At 40.9% G+C, this 19,263-nt stretch overlaps 13 protein-coding genes across 13 annotated transcripts; 6 read left to right on the top strand and 7 right to left on the bottom strand.

Annotated features, from left to right (window-relative positions):
• Nucleotides 1-132: 132 nt before the first annotated feature.
• On the top strand, nt 133-1,401 carry YUR1 (mannosyltransferase YUR1; the record flags this gene model as incomplete). The annotated part of the gene is made up of 1 exon (XM_003683113.1): nt 133-1,401. The coding sequence occupies one exon, from the start codon at nt 133-135 to the stop codon at nt 1,399-1,401; it is 1,269 nt and encodes a 422-aa protein (XP_003683161.1).
• A 28-nt stretch (nt 1,402-1,429) lies between these two features.
• On the bottom strand, nt 1,430-2,140 carry RPB4 (DNA-directed RNA polymerase II subunit RPB4; the record flags this gene model as incomplete). The annotated part of the gene is made up of 1 exon (XM_003683112.1): nt 1,430-2,140. One exon carries the CDS (start codon nt 2,138-2,140, stop codon nt 1,430-1,432), a length of 711 nt encoding a protein of 236 aa, XP_003683160.1.
• Nucleotides 2,141-2,652: 512 nt separating this feature from the next.
• On the top strand, nt 2,653-4,833 carry YAK1 (serine/threonine protein kinase YAK1; the record flags this gene model as incomplete). The annotated part of the gene is made up of 1 exon (XM_003683111.1): nt 2,653-4,833. The coding sequence occupies one exon, from the start codon at nt 2,653-2,655 to the stop codon at nt 4,831-4,833; it is 2,181 nt and encodes a 726-aa protein (XP_003683159.1).
• A 112-nt stretch (nt 4,834-4,945) lies between these two features.
• Nucleotides 4,946-5,422, bottom strand: TIM17 (protein transporter TIM17; the record flags this gene model as incomplete). Its single annotated transcript, XM_003683110.1, has 1 exon — nt 4,946-5,422. One exon carries the CDS (start codon nt 5,420-5,422, stop codon nt 4,946-4,948), a length of 477 nt encoding a protein of 158 aa, XP_003683158.1.
• Nucleotides 5,423-5,612: 190 nt separating this feature from the next.
• Nucleotides 5,613-5,900, bottom strand: TDEL0H00870 (uncharacterized protein; the record flags this gene model as incomplete). The annotated part of the gene is made up of 1 exon (XM_003683109.1): nt 5,613-5,900. The coding sequence occupies one exon, from the start codon at nt 5,898-5,900 to the stop codon at nt 5,613-5,615; it is 288 nt and encodes a 95-aa protein (XP_003683157.1).
• A 1,070-nt stretch (nt 5,901-6,970) lies between these two features.
• Nucleotides 6,971-8,155, top strand: BIO2 (biotin synthase; the record flags this gene model as incomplete). Its single annotated transcript, XM_003683108.1, has 1 exon — nt 6,971-8,155. The coding sequence occupies one exon, from the start codon at nt 6,971-6,973 to the stop codon at nt 8,153-8,155; it is 1,185 nt and encodes a 394-aa protein (XP_003683156.1).
• A 54-nt stretch (nt 8,156-8,209) lies between these two features.
• On the bottom strand, nt 8,210-9,094 carry SFH5 (Sfh5p; the record flags this gene model as incomplete). Its single annotated transcript, XM_003683107.1, has 1 exon — nt 8,210-9,094. One exon carries the CDS (start codon nt 9,092-9,094, stop codon nt 8,210-8,212), a length of 885 nt encoding a protein of 294 aa, XP_003683155.1.
• A 137-nt stretch (nt 9,095-9,231) lies between these two features.
• Nucleotides 9,232-10,473, bottom strand: IDS2 (Ids2p; the record flags this gene model as incomplete). The annotated part of the gene is made up of 1 exon (XM_003683106.1): nt 9,232-10,473. One exon carries the CDS (start codon nt 10,471-10,473, stop codon nt 9,232-9,234), a length of 1,242 nt encoding a protein of 413 aa, XP_003683154.1.
• Nucleotides 10,474-10,925: 452 nt separating this feature from the next.
• SMT1 (Smt1p) lies at nt 10,926-12,065 on the top strand (the record flags this gene model as incomplete). The annotated part of the gene is made up of 1 exon (XM_003683105.1): nt 10,926-12,065. One exon carries the CDS (start codon nt 10,926-10,928, stop codon nt 12,063-12,065), a length of 1,140 nt encoding a protein of 379 aa, XP_003683153.1.
• A 760-nt stretch (nt 12,066-12,825) lies between these two features.
• On the top strand, nt 12,826-13,749 carry TFA2 (transcription factor TFIIE subunit TFA2; the record flags this gene model as incomplete). The annotated part of the gene is made up of 1 exon (XM_003683104.1): nt 12,826-13,749. One exon carries the CDS (start codon nt 12,826-12,828, stop codon nt 13,747-13,749), a length of 924 nt encoding a protein of 307 aa, XP_003683152.1.
• A 32-nt stretch (nt 13,750-13,781) lies between these two features.
• On the bottom strand, nt 13,782-14,426 carry RPA34 (DNA-directed RNA polymerase I subunit RPA34; the record flags this gene model as incomplete). Its single annotated transcript, XM_003683103.1, has 1 exon — nt 13,782-14,426. The coding sequence occupies one exon, from the start codon at nt 14,424-14,426 to the stop codon at nt 13,782-13,784; it is 645 nt and encodes a 214-aa protein (XP_003683151.1).
• A 683-nt stretch (nt 14,427-15,109) lies between these two features.
• On the bottom strand, nt 15,110-16,519 carry LAS1 (rRNA-processing protein LAS1; the record flags this gene model as incomplete). The annotated part of the gene is made up of 1 exon (XM_003683102.1): nt 15,110-16,519. The coding sequence occupies one exon, from the start codon at nt 16,517-16,519 to the stop codon at nt 15,110-15,112; it is 1,410 nt and encodes a 469-aa protein (XP_003683150.1).
• A 219-nt stretch (nt 16,520-16,738) lies between these two features.
• Nucleotides 16,739-19,222, top strand: OAF3 (Oaf3p; the record flags this gene model as incomplete). The annotated part of the gene is made up of 1 exon (XM_003683101.1): nt 16,739-19,222. One exon carries the CDS (start codon nt 16,739-16,741, stop codon nt 19,220-19,222), a length of 2,484 nt encoding a protein of 827 aa, XP_003683149.1.
• Between the last annotated feature and the right edge of the window lie 41 nt (nt 19,223-19,263).

The following is a 19,263-nucleotide window of genomic DNA, read 5'->3' as shown; positions in this document are numbered from 1 at the left end:
TATACCTTCCAAGTATTTTCTGTCGCCATCATTAACGGTCACAGAAAGGGAATAATTATTCATCTTGCAAAACTAACGAGAAGTAGATCTGTCGTTTGTTAAGCGACTCAATTGGTCAATGCTCCATAACGGATGAGAAAGTACCTTGTTTACGTTGCTTTACTAGTGCTTAGTGTCATTAGCGGTTCATTATCACAGTCAATAACTTCTATTGTCCAGCTTTGTTACCATAAGCATAAGCTCGAGAAAAGTCTATTTCAAAGATCTGAGAATGCGGTTAAGAAGTACGACTCCGTGAGACGTAGAAGTCTTTTCAAACCATTGAAATTGTCAACCAACACCTACAATGACGATATTTTGGTAGTCGAGAATGAGAATGAGAATGTACCCGATAGAGAGAATGCCACGTTACTGATGTTAGTCCGAAATTTTGAGTTACCAGGTGCTTTAAAGTCAATGAGGTCTTTAGAAGACAGATTCAACAAGGATTATCACTACGATTGGGTTTTCTTAAATGACGTGCCCTTTTCTATGGAATTTATCGAGGCCACAACGGCAATGGCTAGTGGTAAAACCTACTACAGTCTGATACCATCTAAAGACTGGGACCGTCCCGATTGGATTGATGAGAAGAAATTTGAGGATCGACTGCAATTGTTACACGACAAAGGTGTTCTCTATGGCAGTTCAAAGTCGTATCGAAACATGTGCCGTTTTAACTCTGGGTTCTTCTACAAGCAAAAGATCCTAGAGTCCTATGACTATTATTTCCGAGTGGAGCCCGATGTCGAGTATTTCTGTGACTTCCCATATGATCCTTTCAAAGTAATGAAAAAGAATAATAAGAAATATGGCTTTGTAATAAGTCTTCATGAATATGAAGATACCATAACGAGTCTTTGGGATGCTGTGGATGAATACATTGAGGAAAATTCCAGGGACATTGATATGGAGAGAAATTCCTATGATTTCATTACCAACAGTGATATTATCGGTAAGTTTTCACCCATAGTCGATTCTAACAGTGATTACAACCTATGTCATTTCTGGTCAAATTTTGAGATTGGCGATTTGAACTTCTTTAGAAGCGAACGATACAACAGATACTTTGACTTTTTAGACTCTAAAGGTGGTTTTTACTACGAGAGATGGGGGGACGCACCGGTTCATAGCATAGGTGTTTCTTTGTTACTGAACAGAGATGAAATTATACACTTTGATGAGTTAGGCTACTACCATGCACCTTTTGGTACATGTCCTGGAGCCTATTATCTAAGATTACAACAAAGATGTCAATGCGATGCCCATGCACAAAGTAATATCGACATATCGCCTAACAGCTGCCTAATGAGATGGTGGAAATATGGAGATGGTAAACGATTCGTAAAATATGAACAATGAATCGCAGATGTAAATAACAGTTTTAATATTAGTATAACGTCTCCAGATTGGAAAGTTCTTTTAAGATTCTTTCCAAATCGTCATCCGAAATCTTGTTATTCAAACTTGGTATCAAAGTCTTGGCCTCATCGGCTGTGTCACACGCTAGAGATCCTAACTGCGCTACTTCGAAAGGGTGCAATCCAACACTCTTCAACAACTGAATCACTGCACTAACCGTTTCCTGGTCCCTGAACCTAGAAAAATTAGTCAAATATTCCATTGTGTTTTTTAAATCCTTGTTGTTACCACCTGTAGTTTGCTCTAGAAGTGCATCTAGCGACTCCAGCTCCTTTTCACGGGTCTCTGTGTGCATAAAATCGTTATCATCCTCATCATCATCATCATCCTCCATATCCGCATCAGCTCCATGGTGATCTACCTGGCCTTCAGACCCAGTACCATTTTCCCTGCCCTCTACTAGTGTGGAATCTGTCTCATTCTTACTCACTGCATTTCTTTTCTTACTCTTACGTTTGTTCTGCGACCGTTTAAACGCCTTCCTACGTTCGACAAGTGCTTCCTTGATAACCAAACGAGTTTCACTCAGGTTCAACGCAATTAATTCCTCTTCCTCACCCTGGTGGTTCAATTGTCTCATCTGGAATTCCTGGCCAAGCTGCAAAGTAGCTGCATTTTCCTCTTCCTCCACCTTTTTCAGCCGTCTTCTCGTCTGCACAGTCGATACTGGTACATTCATTGTCGCTATTACTGTTCACAACTACTCCCAGAGCTCTCAATAACGGCAATGGACTACTTGAATACCACTGTTATAGATGTATCCAAAGCTTCTCAGCTGTGAGTTGACTATATAAAAGTGGTACTTACCCGGATTTCAGGCCTGATATCTAACCATAATACGAGGAAAGTAGCTCATTTGAACGCTCTCAAGCCATTCAAAGCTCTTTGAGTACTTCTATAGCCTCGATTGACTACTAGGTAGCTTTTATAAGCTTCTAACAGTTATAGTTCAGCCTCTGGATCTGTTTTATTCAACTGGATTGAAGAGACGTCCTGAGTGACTACCAATCCCCAGCAAAACCAGCCGGTTGATCAGCCCATAACTATCACCAACTCAAGGATAGCCAGGGTCTTTAGGTTACTATCCTCCGTGCATTTGGCCTCAAGGTGATAAGTTGTACGTGATAGTATAGAAAATCCAGTTGACCGGCTTCTTAACTATTTTGTTGTAATCGTTGAAGGCGCTGTGTAATGCAACAAGGAGCCGAGGCCACTGGAAATGAAGAGGCAAATAATGGCAATCAAAGTATATGGAATCCATTGTTTATGAGTCAGGAAGAAAACGTTCAACAGCTGCCGCCTCCACAGGGGCGGCAGCAGGTACAATTCAATTTCGTTAACCCTTGGGGAGTCGCGAATGGAGAAAATGCTCAAGTAAACCAGGATAATGTACCAGATGAGACTGCTTATTTGACACCGAGTGATAAGGAGAATGTGGATTCGTTTGCAAGACGGAAATCAAGCTTGGTGATACCTCCGGCAAGGGCACCAGGTCCAAATCCTTTCGAGTATGATGATGCAAAGGCGTATCCGAATATGTATTCTCAACGACAAAGACCAATGTTCTTCCCACAACAGCAGCAGCAGTTGCCCCAACAGACGTATAATAGCGGTCGGTTTGTACCTTCAGGATTCTATAATCCACAAGATTCACAACGAAGACAAAGCGTGGCGGTCGTTCATTACCCCACAACCGCACCCAATACTTCTAATGCTTCTACGATGATTCCTGCTACTGGCGCAACACATATGAACTCTCCGAATAGAAGACTGAGTGCTTATCCGCCTAGTACTAGCCCCACGACATCGTTACAACCGCCTTATAAGCAACTGAGACGTGATCAAGGTACAGCCCCACCACAGCAGATCATCATTCCTCAGATGCAGAGATGTACTTCGAAGACCGATTTGTCACCAATGGTAAACGCTACTCCAAAGTTTAGGCGTGCTTCTCTCAACTCCACAACTATGTCGCCTCTGATCGCATTGACTAAGAACCTTATTACAACTTATTCGCTTTGCTCGCCCGATTTTTCTTACCAGACGTCGAAGAACCCAAAGAGGGTGCTGACCAAGCCAAGCGAGGCCAAGTGTAATAGTGGGTTCGATAATGTCAATAGTGACTATATTCTTTACGTGAACGACGTGCTGGGAACAGAACAAAACAGAAGATACTTGGTTCTTGATATACTAGGTCAAGGTACATTTGGCCAAGTGGTCAAGTGTCAAAATGTCCACACAAAGGAAATAGTCGCAGTTAAAGTAGTCAAATCAAGAGCTGAATATTTGAACCAGAGTATCACAGAGGCGAAAATACTAGAATTACTGAATACGAAAGTGGACCCGATGAACGAGCACCATTTCCTAAGGTTGCATGATACGTTTATTCACAAGAATCATCTCTGCTTAGTCTTTGAACTATTGAGCAACAATCTTTACGAGTTACTAAAACAAAACCAATTCCACGGGTTAACCATCCACCTAATACGATCATTCACTACGCAATTGTTGGACTCTCTTTGTGTGCTCAAGGATAGCAAATTGGTTCATTGTGATTTAAAACCAGAAAACGTTCTACTGTGTTCACCAGACAAACCAGACTTGAAGATCATCGATTTCGGTTCATCATGTGAAGAGAGGAGAACTATTTACACCTATATTCAATCCAGATTCTACCGAGCTCCCGAAGTCATCCTAGGTATACCTTACTCGACAAGTATCGACATGTGGTCTCTCGGGTGTATCGTGGCAGAATTGTTCCTTGGGATTCCAATTTTTCCTGGTTCGTCAGAGTTCAATCAATTAACAAGAATAATCAATTGCTTAGGGTACCCACCAACTTGGATGATGGATATGGGAAAGAACACTACGAAATTCCTAAAAAAAACCGACAATAACGACTTACAAAACATAGGAACATACAAAGATTCTCAAAAATTTACATTGAAGACGGTGGATGAGTACAATCTGGAGTATTCCGCGCAAGAGCAGCCAAGTAAGCAGTACTTCAAATGGGATAAATTACCGGACATTATCAAACACTATAGATTATCGAAGAAAATCAAGAATTACAGTAACTTGGTTGAACGAGAAATGCAAGATCGTCAATGTTTAACCCATTTTCTCAGCGGTATATTAAATTTGAATCCGCTCGAGAGGTGGACCCCACAACAGGCATCTTTACATCCATTCATTACACAACAGCCTTTCACAGGAGAGTGGTACCCGCCGGGTTCATTCCAAGGTTCAACCTCAACAGGTGCAGAAACCACTCCGGCTCCAACCATCAAAAGACCAGGCAACGTTAGGTACCCTTCATTCCAAGAGGGTACCGCAAGGGAATTTAACAAGCTACGCATAGTAGAGGATTAGCACTAGTGATAATAATACGACGGTTTAATATTTATTTTTCAGTCATTAGAGATGTTAACGTATATCTTATATACAAGTGAAATGCAAGTCACAATAAGCATGGAAATTGTATCTAAGCCTGTAGAGGTTGTGGTGAAGAAGTTTCAGGTAGAGGTGGAGCCATAGGCTTGGCTTGCCAAGCAGCATATCTTTGAAACATCAAACCAACACCTTCGATAACACCCAGTAGACATGCACATGTGATAGCACTGTTTCTAGTATGTCTCCAACCACCTCTGATAGCCAAAGCACCACCTGTAAAGAAACCACCGATAATGGCATTCCATGGATCTTCTCTTTTCCTCACCGCTTTCACAGCACAATCAAATGTAGAAAATAACCCACCCCATACACCAAAGTTACCACCAACCACGGGAGCACGGGCCTTGATAGCACTCATAGCACCAGGACCTCTCTCACCCAGCGGAGAGTTCCTAAAACCTTTGATACCGTGCCAAACACATCCACCGATGGCACCCATGGCAAAGGCACCACCAAAATCGTTCAGAATAACAATGGGACAAGGATCTCTAGAATGATCGGCTGACATAGTGTTAAATTGGGCTAAATTAGCTGATTATGCCTTTAAGTACGGCTATTTTACTGATATTTTATCAGTTTTTTCACTAAGATTACAGCTTTTTTCACTTGAAAAAAAAAGCATCCTTCAGTACGAGTGAAATATTCGGGTAGCTTTGATAACTTCAATTCTTCAAATACAATACTATAAAACTTATCTCTCAATCGTGTTCTTCATCAAGTCCGCTCGACCAGCCAGATGCCCAACGGTATTCTTGTTCATGGGCGTTGTTGTCCCTGTGGATCGGAGGACTTCGCAGTTCTAAAAAATAATATATAATATTCGACTGGGGACGAGGAAACTCTTGATTCCCAACGGCTTGTTCAACAGCTTCTACTGTCTTACCTATCCTGTTCTCTTGACGTCTGCATCGCAGTGTTCTTCTCATAATTGTTGTGGGGTGTAGGAATAAATGAATCGCAGTAGGTGTAAATCCTTGATCCCTCATATAGGATCACTGTACCCTTAGTCATCTAAATTCGAGAATCTTCTTGGAGCAACAAGACGAGTCATGTGCTTGCGGGGGAAACTACGAGTATATCGCGAGTTATCAAGAACTCTGAGTTGTTCCTACATAATGCATCTTTTGTTCTGATTCTTGCCTGATTAAAAGATAAGAGTTCGATTCGTCATCGATCCAGGCAGTGCTGTAATCCGCGAAGTGAAATGATAACGAATATAATGGTAGTGAAGAACTGATAATTAATAAGATGACAGAGTTATTCTAAGGATACGGAACCTTCTTTTCAACATTCGTAGGCACAGATCGAAGCTCAAATTAGTATGGGGGTATTTTCTAAATAAATAGTATGTCAAGTAAGCGTAAAATGCCGACTAAGAATTGGAAGATGTCATCTATTGATGATCCATAATATTATGAAACCCAATATGCAATAACCTTAAGTGTACTCTGTATTGACCTTTTTTTTTTAACGTTTTGTTCGCAAATAGTACCTGTAGTTGGCCTAACTAATTACAAAGCTAAAATTGCGATATACAAAGAAAGATGGTAGACACCTTTTGGTTTACGACTTGATAGTGAGCTAGAGGCTAGAACGTTCATATTTCAACAGAAATCGAAGAAAACCATATCATATGCCTAATACGCTAAGTCGTTGAAGCGATACTAAGATGGGATTGTCAACTAAGCATGTAGAGTGTAAAAATACTTTGTATGTGTTATCTTTAAGTATTCAAAACTGTTAAAAATACAATACTCTGTTGAACATCGTACTTTCTTTCTTCATTTTTGTAGTCATTTTATGATGACTCGCTTGGAGTCATCGAGGGCGACTCGGTGAAAAATTCTCAACAGATTCGTACATTTAACAGGATGAGCACGCTGATAAGCCCGTATGAAGCACGTTTAAACCTGATTCGTTCATCAGCCAGCTTTCGAGCCCTGGGTGAAAGCCGATTGTTTGTTGGGCTATCTTGTTTTTATATAAATTGAAGACCTGGGGCAGGTTGTCGAGTTAACCAGTTCGTTCAATTAAGTGGACAGAACTGACATTAAGAATGCTTGTAAGAAGCGTAAGAGCGTTTTCCGCCGGTAGGGCTCTATTTATTAAAGCCGATCCTGCTAAAGCTGCTGCAGCAGCTACTGCCTCGGCTACTTCGATCAGTCCCGACCCTATTTCATCGAAGACTGCACTTGAGTATGCCCTGTCGTTAGATGAACCTTGCCACAGTTGGACCAAGGAACAGTTATCGTCTATTTACCATACTCCGTTGATTGAATTGGTTCACAGTGCTCAATTGCAACATAGAAAATGGCAGGATCCTTCTAAAGTGCAACTTTGTACGCTAATGAACATCAAGACTGGTGGCTGTTCCGAGGATTGTAAATACTGTTCCCAATCGTCTCGTAACGATACTGGCTTGAAAGCTGAAAAGATGGTGAAAGTCGATGAAGTATTGAAGGAAGCTGAAGAAGCCAAGAGAAACGGTTCCACTAGATTTTGTCTAGGTGCTGCCTGGAGAGATATGAATGGTAGAAAATCTGCCATGAAGAGAATCTCTGAAATGATTAGCAAAGTTAACGAAATGGGTTTAGAGACTTGTGTCACTCTAGGTATGGTCAACGAAGAACAATCAAAGCAACTAAAGGAAGCGGGTCTGACAGCATATAATCACAACATTGATACTTCAAGGGAGCATTACAAAAACGTTATCACCACAAGATCCTATGACGAAAGGTTGAGCACTATTAAAAATGTTCAAAATTCTGGTATTAAGGCATGCACTGGTGGTATCTTGGGTCTTGGTGAAACTCGTGACGACCATATTGGATTCTTATACACTTTGTCTAACATGTCACCTCACCCAGAGTCATTACCAATCAATAGACTTGTTGCCATCAAGGGTACTCCAATGGCTGAAGAGTTGGCTAAACCACAAACTAAGAAGCTTGAGTTCGACGAAATTGTGAGAACTATCGCTACAGCTCGTATCGTTATCCCACAGGCAATCATTAGATTGGCTGCTGGTCGTTACACAATGAAGGAGCATGAACAATTCCTGTGTTTCATGGCCGGATGTAACAGTATCTTTACCGGTAAGAAGATGCTGACCACAATGTGTAACGGTTGGGACGAAGACAAGGCGATGCTAACTAAATGGGGTTTGAAGCCTATGGAAGCTTTCCAATACGATGCTCTTGAGGAGCAAAGAAAAAGAAGACTGCAAGAGGCAGCTGCATAATTTTATCTAAATTCAATATTATTATTTATTAGTTTTAATGATAGGCAATGTTATTTACTCAATATCTATATTGTTCTGGCTTTCCAATAGAAACAGTGCGTATTCAGTGGGCCTAACATCGGCCACATTCTCGCCTTGTAGACTGTTGTTAACGTCTTTACCACCATATGGATCCTTTGGGCAAGAGGACAAGTAGGTTCCCAATTTAGACCCATCATTCAAAACCACGAATTTCTTCATTGTTTCCTTGTCAACAAAAGCCCTCACAAGATCATAGACCCATGACAGGAGTGTAGGAACGTTAATGAAAAATTTGGCAAACAACAGTTCGGGATAGTACTGCTGGAAAATGGCGATGACTTGCTTAGTACATTTCTTGATGTCGCTGTCCATTCTCAAAACGGAAACACCTTTGTAGTCATGAACCTGAGTCATGAAGCAATTTGTATCATCGGTAAAATTCAGTAAACGCAGCCCTCTTTCCATCAATCCAATTCTATAACGAATGAATTTGTCTGCATCCTTGAAAAGATGCTTTTTCTTTACCAACTGGCCGTAAAGGTTCCATGTAACAACCTTTTTGTTGCTTTCTTCAGTGGGATAGGAAGTCAAAATACCAACGTCCTTCAATTCCTTATTATGTGATTCCAAGAATGCTGCGCTCAATGGGTTGAACTTGGATCGCCATTTCATAATTTCAACAAATCTGTCCACCGTCTCCTGATAATTGAAGTTAGTGGCTTTACAAAGCTTGTAAATTAACGCCTTAGCAGTAACCTCATCATAAAACTTTTTAGTGTTTTCATCTTTGTCTTCAGGGTTCATCTTGTAGCCGTACAGCTCATCGTAACCACCACATTTATTTTTAATTAGATCAGGCAAAACTTGGAAGACCTTTTCAAAGGTTTTCTCTTCTTCAGAATTAGCAAACTTCAACATCATAAATATATCAATGACCCTCAATCTCTGACGTCTCTCAATGTTGTTGAACTGATTAACCTATTTTTCGCTGGGCACTTCGCTTGGTTCTTGACTCGCTCACTACTAAAAAACTATATAGATTTCTATGTATCAGATTACAAGCCATTGAGTTTCCTTGAAGAATGCTCAAATTCTTGCCATGCTAAATGCCATCGTTCATTTATTGAGTCATCACTGATATCCTCTGGATCGTTCCAGGGCTTTAAGAGCTTGTAGTCGATAATCTTGTAATTCCCTATTGTTGCCGAACGAACGAATGGAGTCCCACAGTATTCCTCAGAGGACAGATGACCCCAAGTTTCGTTGAATAATGTTCTCAAGACATCAAAATCGTCTTTACAGCATACTTTGCCTTTTTTCACTTCCTGGTCGTCCCCATACTCGGTGAATAGTTCCTTGATACACATTGCAACTTCATTGCATGGTCTTGAAATTGCTATCTGAATGTAATTCTTTCCAGCTTTCTCGGGTGCTTCCTTGGTGAGTAAGACACAGGTCTCATTATCAATCTCATTACATATTTCTTCACTCTCCAACAGTTCGTCGACATTTTCCATGACCATGCAGGTCGGTGACAAATAGCAAGCCAGTTCGAATTTATCAACCAGTGCGACAAACAGGCTGAGTATAGAGCTCGAGTCAACAGCTTGTTGTAAAAGTCTGGGAAGAGGTTCATCGAAACACAGGGTTCTGATTCCGCAGGCGGCCAGTTCTGCAGCATCTGTGTACTTGTTGTGAAGAACATGAAGCCTGTATTTGGAATTCACTGCCAGCAGTGACTTGTGTAATATAATAACAGGCTTTATTGTCTCCGGCTTGTCGTCTACCAATATAGTGACCCATCCAGTATTCTCCTGCTTCGAAGTCTCTGGTTCATCAGAAGATACACCAGAAAATGAGCTCCGTGGATTCAAGAGCTGCCTGACTCGTTGTACGTCCTGGACAGATCCTCTTCTTATGGGGACAGGGAGGATTTCCAGCTGCGCTTCTTCCACATTGCCCACACCGAGGTCCAAGTCCACCATGATATCACTAATGGACTCATGAGTGTTCTCGGTGAGCGAATAATGGCGCTCTCTGCGACGATACCGTTGTCCATTATCTTCAAAGGACTCATTGAGTCCATTCGGCGGAGTCACCAAACTGCTCTGATTAAAAGAAGATCCCATTGAGCCACTGGACGAACCACTTTCATTTCGAACTGGAGGAGTACCTACTGGCGAAAAGATGTCAACTGTCTGAGTAGTCATCTCTTGCGGCTCTGACCACGACTTCCTCACGGCATCGTCCAATTCAATATTAAAGTCATCCGGAAAAGTCTCCAAACTTCTTTCCATATCGTCTAGAGGTTCATAGACGAGCTAAGATGGCTCTTTTATATAAGAGACCGTGCCCTTAATGTCAAATCGACCAAAAAACAGAGGCTTCCTAATTCTCTTCTAGAATGAGAGTAATCACTGAGCTGATTTTGATTATATCAAGCTCAAACACAAGCTCTTACTCTCTTGAAATAGTCTGTGCACTGGATTGTAGTCGATTTATCAAGAGCATTGAATAGTCATGCTAACTTGCACCTATCACGTGGATCTAGCCTATCAAGGTTGTACGTCTATACACTACCGTCAAGGTATTACGATTCACCATCAAGATATTACTGGAAGGTATAAGACCAGTCTTTCATCTTGGGTTTGTGCTCTGTCTTTAATCATCTTAATCTATTTAATCTACTTAATAGCTTCGAAGTCTAAAGCATCTTTAAGCGAACAATAACTTGACAAAGCAGACTGATATGATGAAAAGAGCGTTTTCCAGGCTTTCATCACGGCTCTTGAAACAGTCAGAGAGTGATGAGTTGCAATCCACCATTAGGTTTTTAACCAGAAGTTCACAACCCCCCATTTCATCACTATTAGAAAGCAACAAGGATAGTACAATAGTGAGTCCTGATGGCGAAGAGGACGGTAAACATGTTGAAAGAATTTTGAAAGTTTTGAACTCTACTTTGCCAGAGGTTGAATCAGGAAAGGTCCGTGTCGAGGCTCACTATGACGTGCTGTTCTCACAGTTGAAGAATATCGTGGAGACGTCGATCAAAGCTACTGATCAAAATATTGTAAAGGAGGGTCCTGTGAAGGCTGTAGACTCTGCTGTGCCCTCAGACGTTCTTTACGACAAGCTTATGTTACTGCAGTATACCAATCAGTTGACTAATGCAGGGCAAATGGCAAGGATTGTACTTTCGAAGAATTTTACAGCTTGGGATAAAGTATGGGGCAAGATATCGTTGTTTCAAGAGTCTCAGCGACGGGACTTGTCTCTGTTACTGTACTTCCGCAGTGGTAACAAGCAGATACGAGAAACATACGAAAATGAATGGTTGGGACATTACCATGAATTGCATATAATAGTTCAACGGCTTTTTTGGCGATGTATATGTCGTGAAATTGGGCCTACGGACGATTTCGCATCGGTCATATTACAGAACGTAAGAAAGATTCAAAACTGGCAGGGAAAAGATGTGGTTGTACTGTACCAATCATTGTTCGCCAAAGCTCACTTAGTGCCAGAGACTTTGACGCAGGGAGTACGAAGTGCTGTGAGTAAGAATCAAGAACTCTTCATTCAGGCATTGAGAGAGCTATCTCGTCATGACTCTGCCGAGAAGAAGATAAAAAAATGGATGGTTCGACTAGTAAAGATGAGTATTGAAAACAAGATAGCTTTGGAGAAATCAGAAACTCAATCCGGGCTATCGATCTACCAATACAGGTTCATAAGATCGCTGGATTTGACAATTCAGGAGTTGCATACTGCATGTGAGGGGAAGAAACACTTGGTAGAACTGCAACGACATCTGGAGCTTATCCTTAGAAGAATACACAATGAAGAGCAAGAAGTCAAATCGCAGATGTCACTGAAATTCATATAGAGATGTTCCAAACTTCAGGTCATCACCATTTCATGGATCGCTTAACCAGTAAACTGGAAGCAACCTCTAATAGCGATGGTTTTAAAGTTGGATTGATTCCAAAGACGCAGAAACCGATGGTTTCTGCCACCATTGGAATATCTATCTATGACGCTGCGTAAATCATTCCAATGGAATGCAAGGTGAAGACACAGCGAGACTCAAGGCGTTGGAAGTCTTGGCATATAAATAAATACACCCAATTGCACCATCAAATCTCTGGATCCACCTCAAGCAAAGTCATCTTGATTGGTTATTTGAAAGTAAGAAGATCATTACTGGTGTTTTAAATTTTTCAACTCTTTATATATGCGAAATCGATGAGATTTGTTACCCGCTAGAGAACACCACTTAAACTGACTTACGAGGGCTCTAGAAAGATCAAGTAAGTCGTCAGAACGCCTTGTCAACGTACGTAGTGGACTGTCTGATGAGTTACTTGGTAACTATCTACTGTTTACGTACTAAGTCCTGATTATTTACGAAGGAGTGAAATTTTGAGATTTTACTTTAACAACAGGTTGTAGAGCCATCGAAAGACTTTAATATCAAGTGCTCAGCGGTCTATCTCTTATAATCTTTTACTTGTCTTCTGTTGGTCATAAGACTTGGAGTAATAGTAATTCTGAAAAATTTTAGTATAATGGGGCGAACTTTTGATCTTAAAAAGGGCTCATCAACTACCACAATTCATCCAGGAAACCAGTCATAGAAAGCTGTGATGAGCAAAAATAACGATCCACTGCTTGCCAATCTTAATGCGTTCAAAAACAAAGTGAAATCAGCACCAGTGGTGACGACGAAATCGAGCACTCCATCGAGCAATGGTTCCACTACAAGTCCCAGAAAGAGACTGGCTTCTCAACGGGAAAATGGTAAGAAGACCGAAGTCAAAGTGGAGAGTGCTCGCGATGAGGAAGATCTAGATGATGAAGATGAAGACGGATCACCATCGAAGAAAGTCAGACCAGGTTCCCTCGCAGCAGCAGCTTTACAAGCAAACCAAACGGATATTTCAAAGAGTCATGATTCTTCGAAGCTGCTATGGGCGACAGAATATGTTCAAAAGAAGGGGAAACCTGTTCTGGTTAATGAGTTGATGGACTATTTATCAATGAAGAAGGACGATAAAGTTCTCGAACTATTGAAGAAGCTCGATAAAATTCAACATGATCCCAAGAAAGGAACATTCAAGTACATGTCGACGTACGATGTTCACTCAGCACAGGAATTGATCCACTTGCTACGATCCCAGGTGACATTCAAGGGAATATCATGCAAAGAGTTGAAGGATGGTTGGCCACAGTGCGACGAAACGATTAATGAGTTAGAAGAAGATAGTAAGATACTGGTATTGAGAACCAAGAAGGACAAAACCCCAAGATATGTATGGTACAACAATGGTGGTGAGCTTAACCGTATAGATGAAGATTTCGTCAAAATGTGGGAAAACGTTCAACTACCACAATTCGCAGAGTTACCAAGGAAACTGCAGGATCTAGGTTTGAAACCCGCCAGTGTTGACCCAGCTACAGTCAAAAGACAAACCACCAGAGTGGAAGTTAAGAAGAAGAAGCAGAGACGTGGTAAGATTACGAATACGCATATGGCTGGTATCCTAAAAGATTATTCGCACAAGGCATAAGATTAGCATACATTATTTCTTCTATACGGTTTTCATTTCTTTGATTTTTTCTCTTTTTTGTCTTTTTTATCCTTCTTGTCCTTTCTATCCTTCTTATCCTTCTTATGTTTCTTAGAAGGTTCCTCTGAAGATTCTGGAGCACTACGTTTCTTACTCTTCTTCTCCTCATCGTAACCAGTGGCAAAATGCCTCACTTTAAGTCCCTTTACTTTCACCACATCTGAACGTGGGACCCTCAGTTCTTCGTACTCAATATTTGGGATCGATGCCACTTCACTTACTGAGAAAACTCTATCAAACCCTAAAGAACCATGCTTCTCATTACCTACACGCAAAAAATCTCGGCTTTCATCTGGCACCAGCAGCGTTAGATTACTGTGATCCTGACCCTCTCGTTGTGTGACATCTTCGCTGACGTTGTAACTCCTTCCCTCATCACTCATTATCATTGCTTCGCTGCCCTCTTTCCCACTGAAATCCACAGGCAAATTCTTCAGCTTCGATATATCCAGAGAAGCTGGAACTTTTATCAGCCATAATTGCTCATCTGCCTTTTTCTTGTGAAACTTCTTCAGGTGCTTGATTTTCGAAAACCCTGTAGGAGGTGCGAATTCTGTCGTTTCTTCACCGTTTTCGTCCTCTGATTCTACCACATACTCCCTAGAAAGCTTACTCATCTTATTCCACTAGCCAATCCCCAGCAAAGGCTCCAAAGCACTAGTAAATTCGATGCGATGAGCTCTTCAAAGCTCATTTCAACGTTAAAATTTTTCAAATTTTCTACAATCCTGAAAGGGTAACAACTTCAAAGCCCTAAGCTTTAAAAGTGAAAATTTTTCGATGAGCTTTGAAAAGTATAAAAGGAGCCGACTTATGAAACAATTTTATGTTCTCTAACTCATCTCTTTTGATCACTAACAGATCATCAGGATCATTTCGATACTCAAGGATGAGTATGCTCGAGGAAAGATTTTTTGATTGAGACTTTATCCGGCTTTGATGAAAACGGTATCACTTCTTTCCCAGTCCGATTCGACCATGACGACAAGGGTTTCTACCATGTCTCTGTATTTCTTCTTTTTGAGGAAGTACTTCAACGGGACTTTTCTTGCCAGTGTATTTCAATACACGATCAAAGATCCTGAGCCATTATGAAAGTCTCTTCAATCATTCTTTTCTCGAGTGAGAAAGATCATTAATATTTCAACGTCTCACTATGATGAAAATTTGGACCTTACATTCGCAGTTTCCACGGTAGGGGTACGCCATACGAACCCATCGTTAGTACTCTTCAGTGACCGCTCTCTTTGAGACCTTCCTAGGATGTCTGAGTGAACGTTGAATCTTGATTATTACGTAGTTACAGTATACCAAAGGGTTTAGGTTCCCATTGTGGATATCTATTCCATAGTTTAATTTCTTGAGCTGGTGTCTTAGGCTTAGTTAATCTCTGACGTAGTTTTGCCAAATCGTCCAGGATATCACTGGTGCCATCATTTGGATTCTTGGGAGTGTGAGACACGGTAGTTTTGAAAGACGATAAATCGTATAGTTTGGCGTCCGAGTCGTTGAACCGCTTTGAGAGTCGTTGTATTAACTGGCTTAACTTTGTTTCCAATTCTATCAGGTTCTCGTTTTGTCTCTTCTTCCGTTTCTTTCTCATTGGAAGCTGGTTATTCGTCTCGTGTAGTCTCTTAAGTATAGAGGCACATAACCACAGCACGACATATGATGGGTGTGCCTCGATAGTCGATTCCCAGTTGCCCCATTGTGTCGCCAGCATGCCTAAATTGATGGTCGCAACAAACTTCTTCAGAAGCTTCCTTTTAAGTTCATTCCAATTAGGGAATTTCTGCTTAAGTGACGTCTTCTCACCATTTACCTGCTTTTCATAACTCTGGGCTACTGATGACAGAAGTTCAAGCTCAAATCGACTTAGTTTAGCCATAAATAACTCCAAAAGTATCGAACTGTAATTCTTGATGCACGCTTCCACAAATGACTTTCTGTTAGGTTCTTGTCGCCATAAGCCTCTAATTCTTGCAACGTAGTCGTTAATTCGTTCTGACGGCGATATAGCCATAAATTTCTTCTGACCTGTACTCTCGTTAACCTCAAAATTAGAATTGCTGATCAAATTTCGGTTACCACTATCCCATACCCATCTATTCTCTATCAATGCATCCTCAATTCCAATCCCTGTTAGAATCAGTCCTTCGATCTCTTTAACGGTGTCTGTATCCTCCTGCTCATCACTGCTACTTTCTTCCTCTTCTAACTCTTCGTCATTCCAGTAGTGATCCCATAACCATTCCAACGCTTCCTTCGCGGCAGTTCGAAGCATGTCAAGACTAGGTAATTCACGCTCATGAGTGCCCCAATGCCTCAGATCCACAAACCACGAAGACAATCCAACTCTCCTGGCTAAGGTATGCAATGGTATCGCAAACTGTGACTGTTGTGTGGGGTCAAGCAAACCATTAACAAATCTGATCAAGGCCATCGTATAACTTAGTCGCACGGCTAATATGTCACTGCTTTTCTCAGCACATCTTTTCTCATCCAGCAAAATAGCACTGGTAATTTGCGCTGTTGAATCAACCACATGTGGCAAATACTGAGATCCCTTACTTTGGTAACATTTAACTCTTTGAATTGCTCGAGTTCGTTCATCTTTCGGCCCGCTGCCAGTTTTAGCAGCATAAAACCACTTTTTTAGATCATCCAACTCTGCTGGGTATGACCAGGGTGTTATCCGAGCATGAACCATGAGGAATCGGATCAATTATAAGTGTTTACCGTCTCGATGAGCTAGTAGTCATGATTTTTCACTATTTGAATATCAAGTAAATCAAAACGCGCTGAAAAATACAATTAGTAAATCTCTATCTAAGTAATCAACGGAAGCTCGGGTACTCAATAGAAGTGGTTTAGAATACGTTCTTTTGTGTATATTTATCCTTCGTCCTTAAATGCGACCTGAAGACCAATGGGCGGTAAGGAGGATCAATCTCAGCAGCCGGTAAGGAAGCGTAACCGTTTAACGGTCGTTTGCTCAAATTGCAGAAGACGTAAGAGCAAATGTGATAGACAGACTCCCTGTGGTAACTGTGTGCGGTTGGGTGATAAGGACACTTGTGTTTATATTAAAGAAGCCAAAGGTGACAGAAATTCAATGGATTTACGGATCACTAAGAAACTGCCGACAAGTAAACGTAAAAATTCTGTGACGAACACCAAAAAGTCAGTGAGTTTTGATAGTGTGCAAGAATATGTGCCAGAATATATCAGTTTGATACCCAATGGACGATTTATTGAGGTGAAGAGGTCTACTATGACAATATTTTCTCTTTTGACTGATATTGCAATCGAACATCGTGATCCTTATTTAAAATCTCTGATAACTTTCCGGATGATTGCTATTGAAATGACCGTCAAAAGGTTAAGAGGTAATAAGGAAGAAGCTAATTCCAACCCGAGTCTTCCTCAGTCGTTCGCACCGCTGTCAATTTTCGACTCCGACGGAGATCCTCTGTCATCCGAGGGCTCATTTAAACAACATCAGTTAATCCACAAATCTCTTTTCGATAAGTTTGGCAAGTATAGAAAGGACGACTCTGCTAAATTCGACGAAAGAGAGGATTTCATTGGTGATAATTTACCTCCTGCAACAGTTTTCTTCGAAGATATTTTACCCTTTTTCGAGAATTATATCTTAAGCATAGCTCCTATCTTTAGCATGGAATTGCTGAAACATGAAATTAATGAGTTTTACAAGTCTTGGGACTCTACACGGAAGCTTTCCATCAAAGGATTCGACCACATTGTTTACTGTATTGTGTTATTGATAACCAAATTATGCCAACTGTCCATAAACTTCTCAAAGTACTCCTCCAAGTTACAATCTCGAATTCAAACTTTGAATACAAACAAATACATCGCCATTGTTAACCACTTTTTGTTTGAAATGAAAACATTGCGAAAATGTACTTTAATGCAGCTACAATGTCTTCTTCTCTTGCGACTATATCATTGGTGCGGACCTGAAGATGGTGATGGAGAAGTACTTCAGCATGGTCAGATTCTTCTCGGTACAATAATCTCGAGCTGCAAGGAGATGGGGATAACGTGGCTGTCATTGTTGACTCCCGATGACTATTTTTTCAAATTAGATCCGGCATGTAGGCCTTCACCAGCAATAATGAGCAGAGATGATTACAAGAAAATTCTGGGAATGATATGGAGTTTTGTATTGTATTGGGATAGGAAAATGTGTCTTATCAATGGGCAGGAATGCTACATTGAGAAATCATTTGCATATCATGCGTCGGATCCTGATTCTACCTGGCATCAAAGAATGACAATGCTAGACGTATCGATATACAGAATCAACAACCTATTAAATGATATGCCTGGCGAGGTTGATGCCAAGATGTTGGACCAAGAGATCAATCAAGCACTCGAAATGTTCGAACAAATAAAGCCGGAGCAAGATGCACACATGAACCTGGAATTTGAACTAATGATACATTTATGCCATGTAACGATTTTGCACGCAAAAATGGTGTACTACGAATACCAAATTGATGTGGACCACTTCCATGAAGCTATACAGGCTTTGTGGGATCAAATAATACTTCTTACTCAGATCTGCTACAAATACTGTAATGATGATGACCCAAAGTTTGATCCGTTCACGAGATTTTATACCAACAAAATCGTCGGGATTGTTCTAAACAGGATATGCGTTCTAATACCAGCCATGATTTTACGATTAAACCGATTTCCGCAGTTCGGATTCACAGAAAGGAATCTCATGGTCAAATTTCTATTTGGCATCTCATCCATGTACTTCAACGAATTTGGGTTTGACTACTATCGGTGCTTTAAAAAGATGTTCACAGCGAAAATCAGTTACAAGATTTTGAACAGACCAGCGGAGAAAGAGCCCTGGCAAATTATCCTACATTTCCTGCTGCATGACTTGGAAAAGATTAGAAATGGAAAAAAAATGGATGACGTCGATATAGTAAGGAGAATCCCATTACTAGTTGATCTCCAGGAAACGCTAAGGAAACTACCAGACGATGCCGATGTTGATGTCCTGGAGACATGGAATAGCACTATCTATCCTATCGGGAAGCTCAGTGAAAGTTTCGTCCTTGATTTACATCCAGATCAGTTGCAATTTTTGTTAATTGATCGTTACGCCAATTCCTTCAATATATTTGCGTCCTTCTACGATCATGCAAGTTCACGTTTGGCTGACAGTGCGGAAGATGCCAATGCCGAACTAAACATTCCATCTTCACAAAATCAATGGGCATCGACGCCAAATATTGGGCTCTCGAAGATAGGTCTCCCGCAAAACGGAACGGGATATGCACCGACGACTAATTCTGATCTGGAACTTGCCAATTTTGAGCTGATTCAAGAAATGTTCGAGCCACTGGACTTTATATCCTTCTTCTGACGCGATAAAATGGAGAACGATATATGCATTGTTTGTGGGTA

The sequence above is a fragment of the Torulaspora delbrueckii genome, chromosome 8, assembly GCF_000243375.1.
Source record: "Torulaspora delbrueckii CBS 1146 chromosome 8, complete genome".
In the NCBI taxonomy this organism is placed as follows: domain Eukaryota; kingdom Fungi; phylum Ascomycota; class Saccharomycetes; order Saccharomycetales; family Saccharomycetaceae; genus Torulaspora; species Torulaspora delbrueckii.
This window is presented reverse-complemented; position numbering and strand designations above follow the sequence as displayed.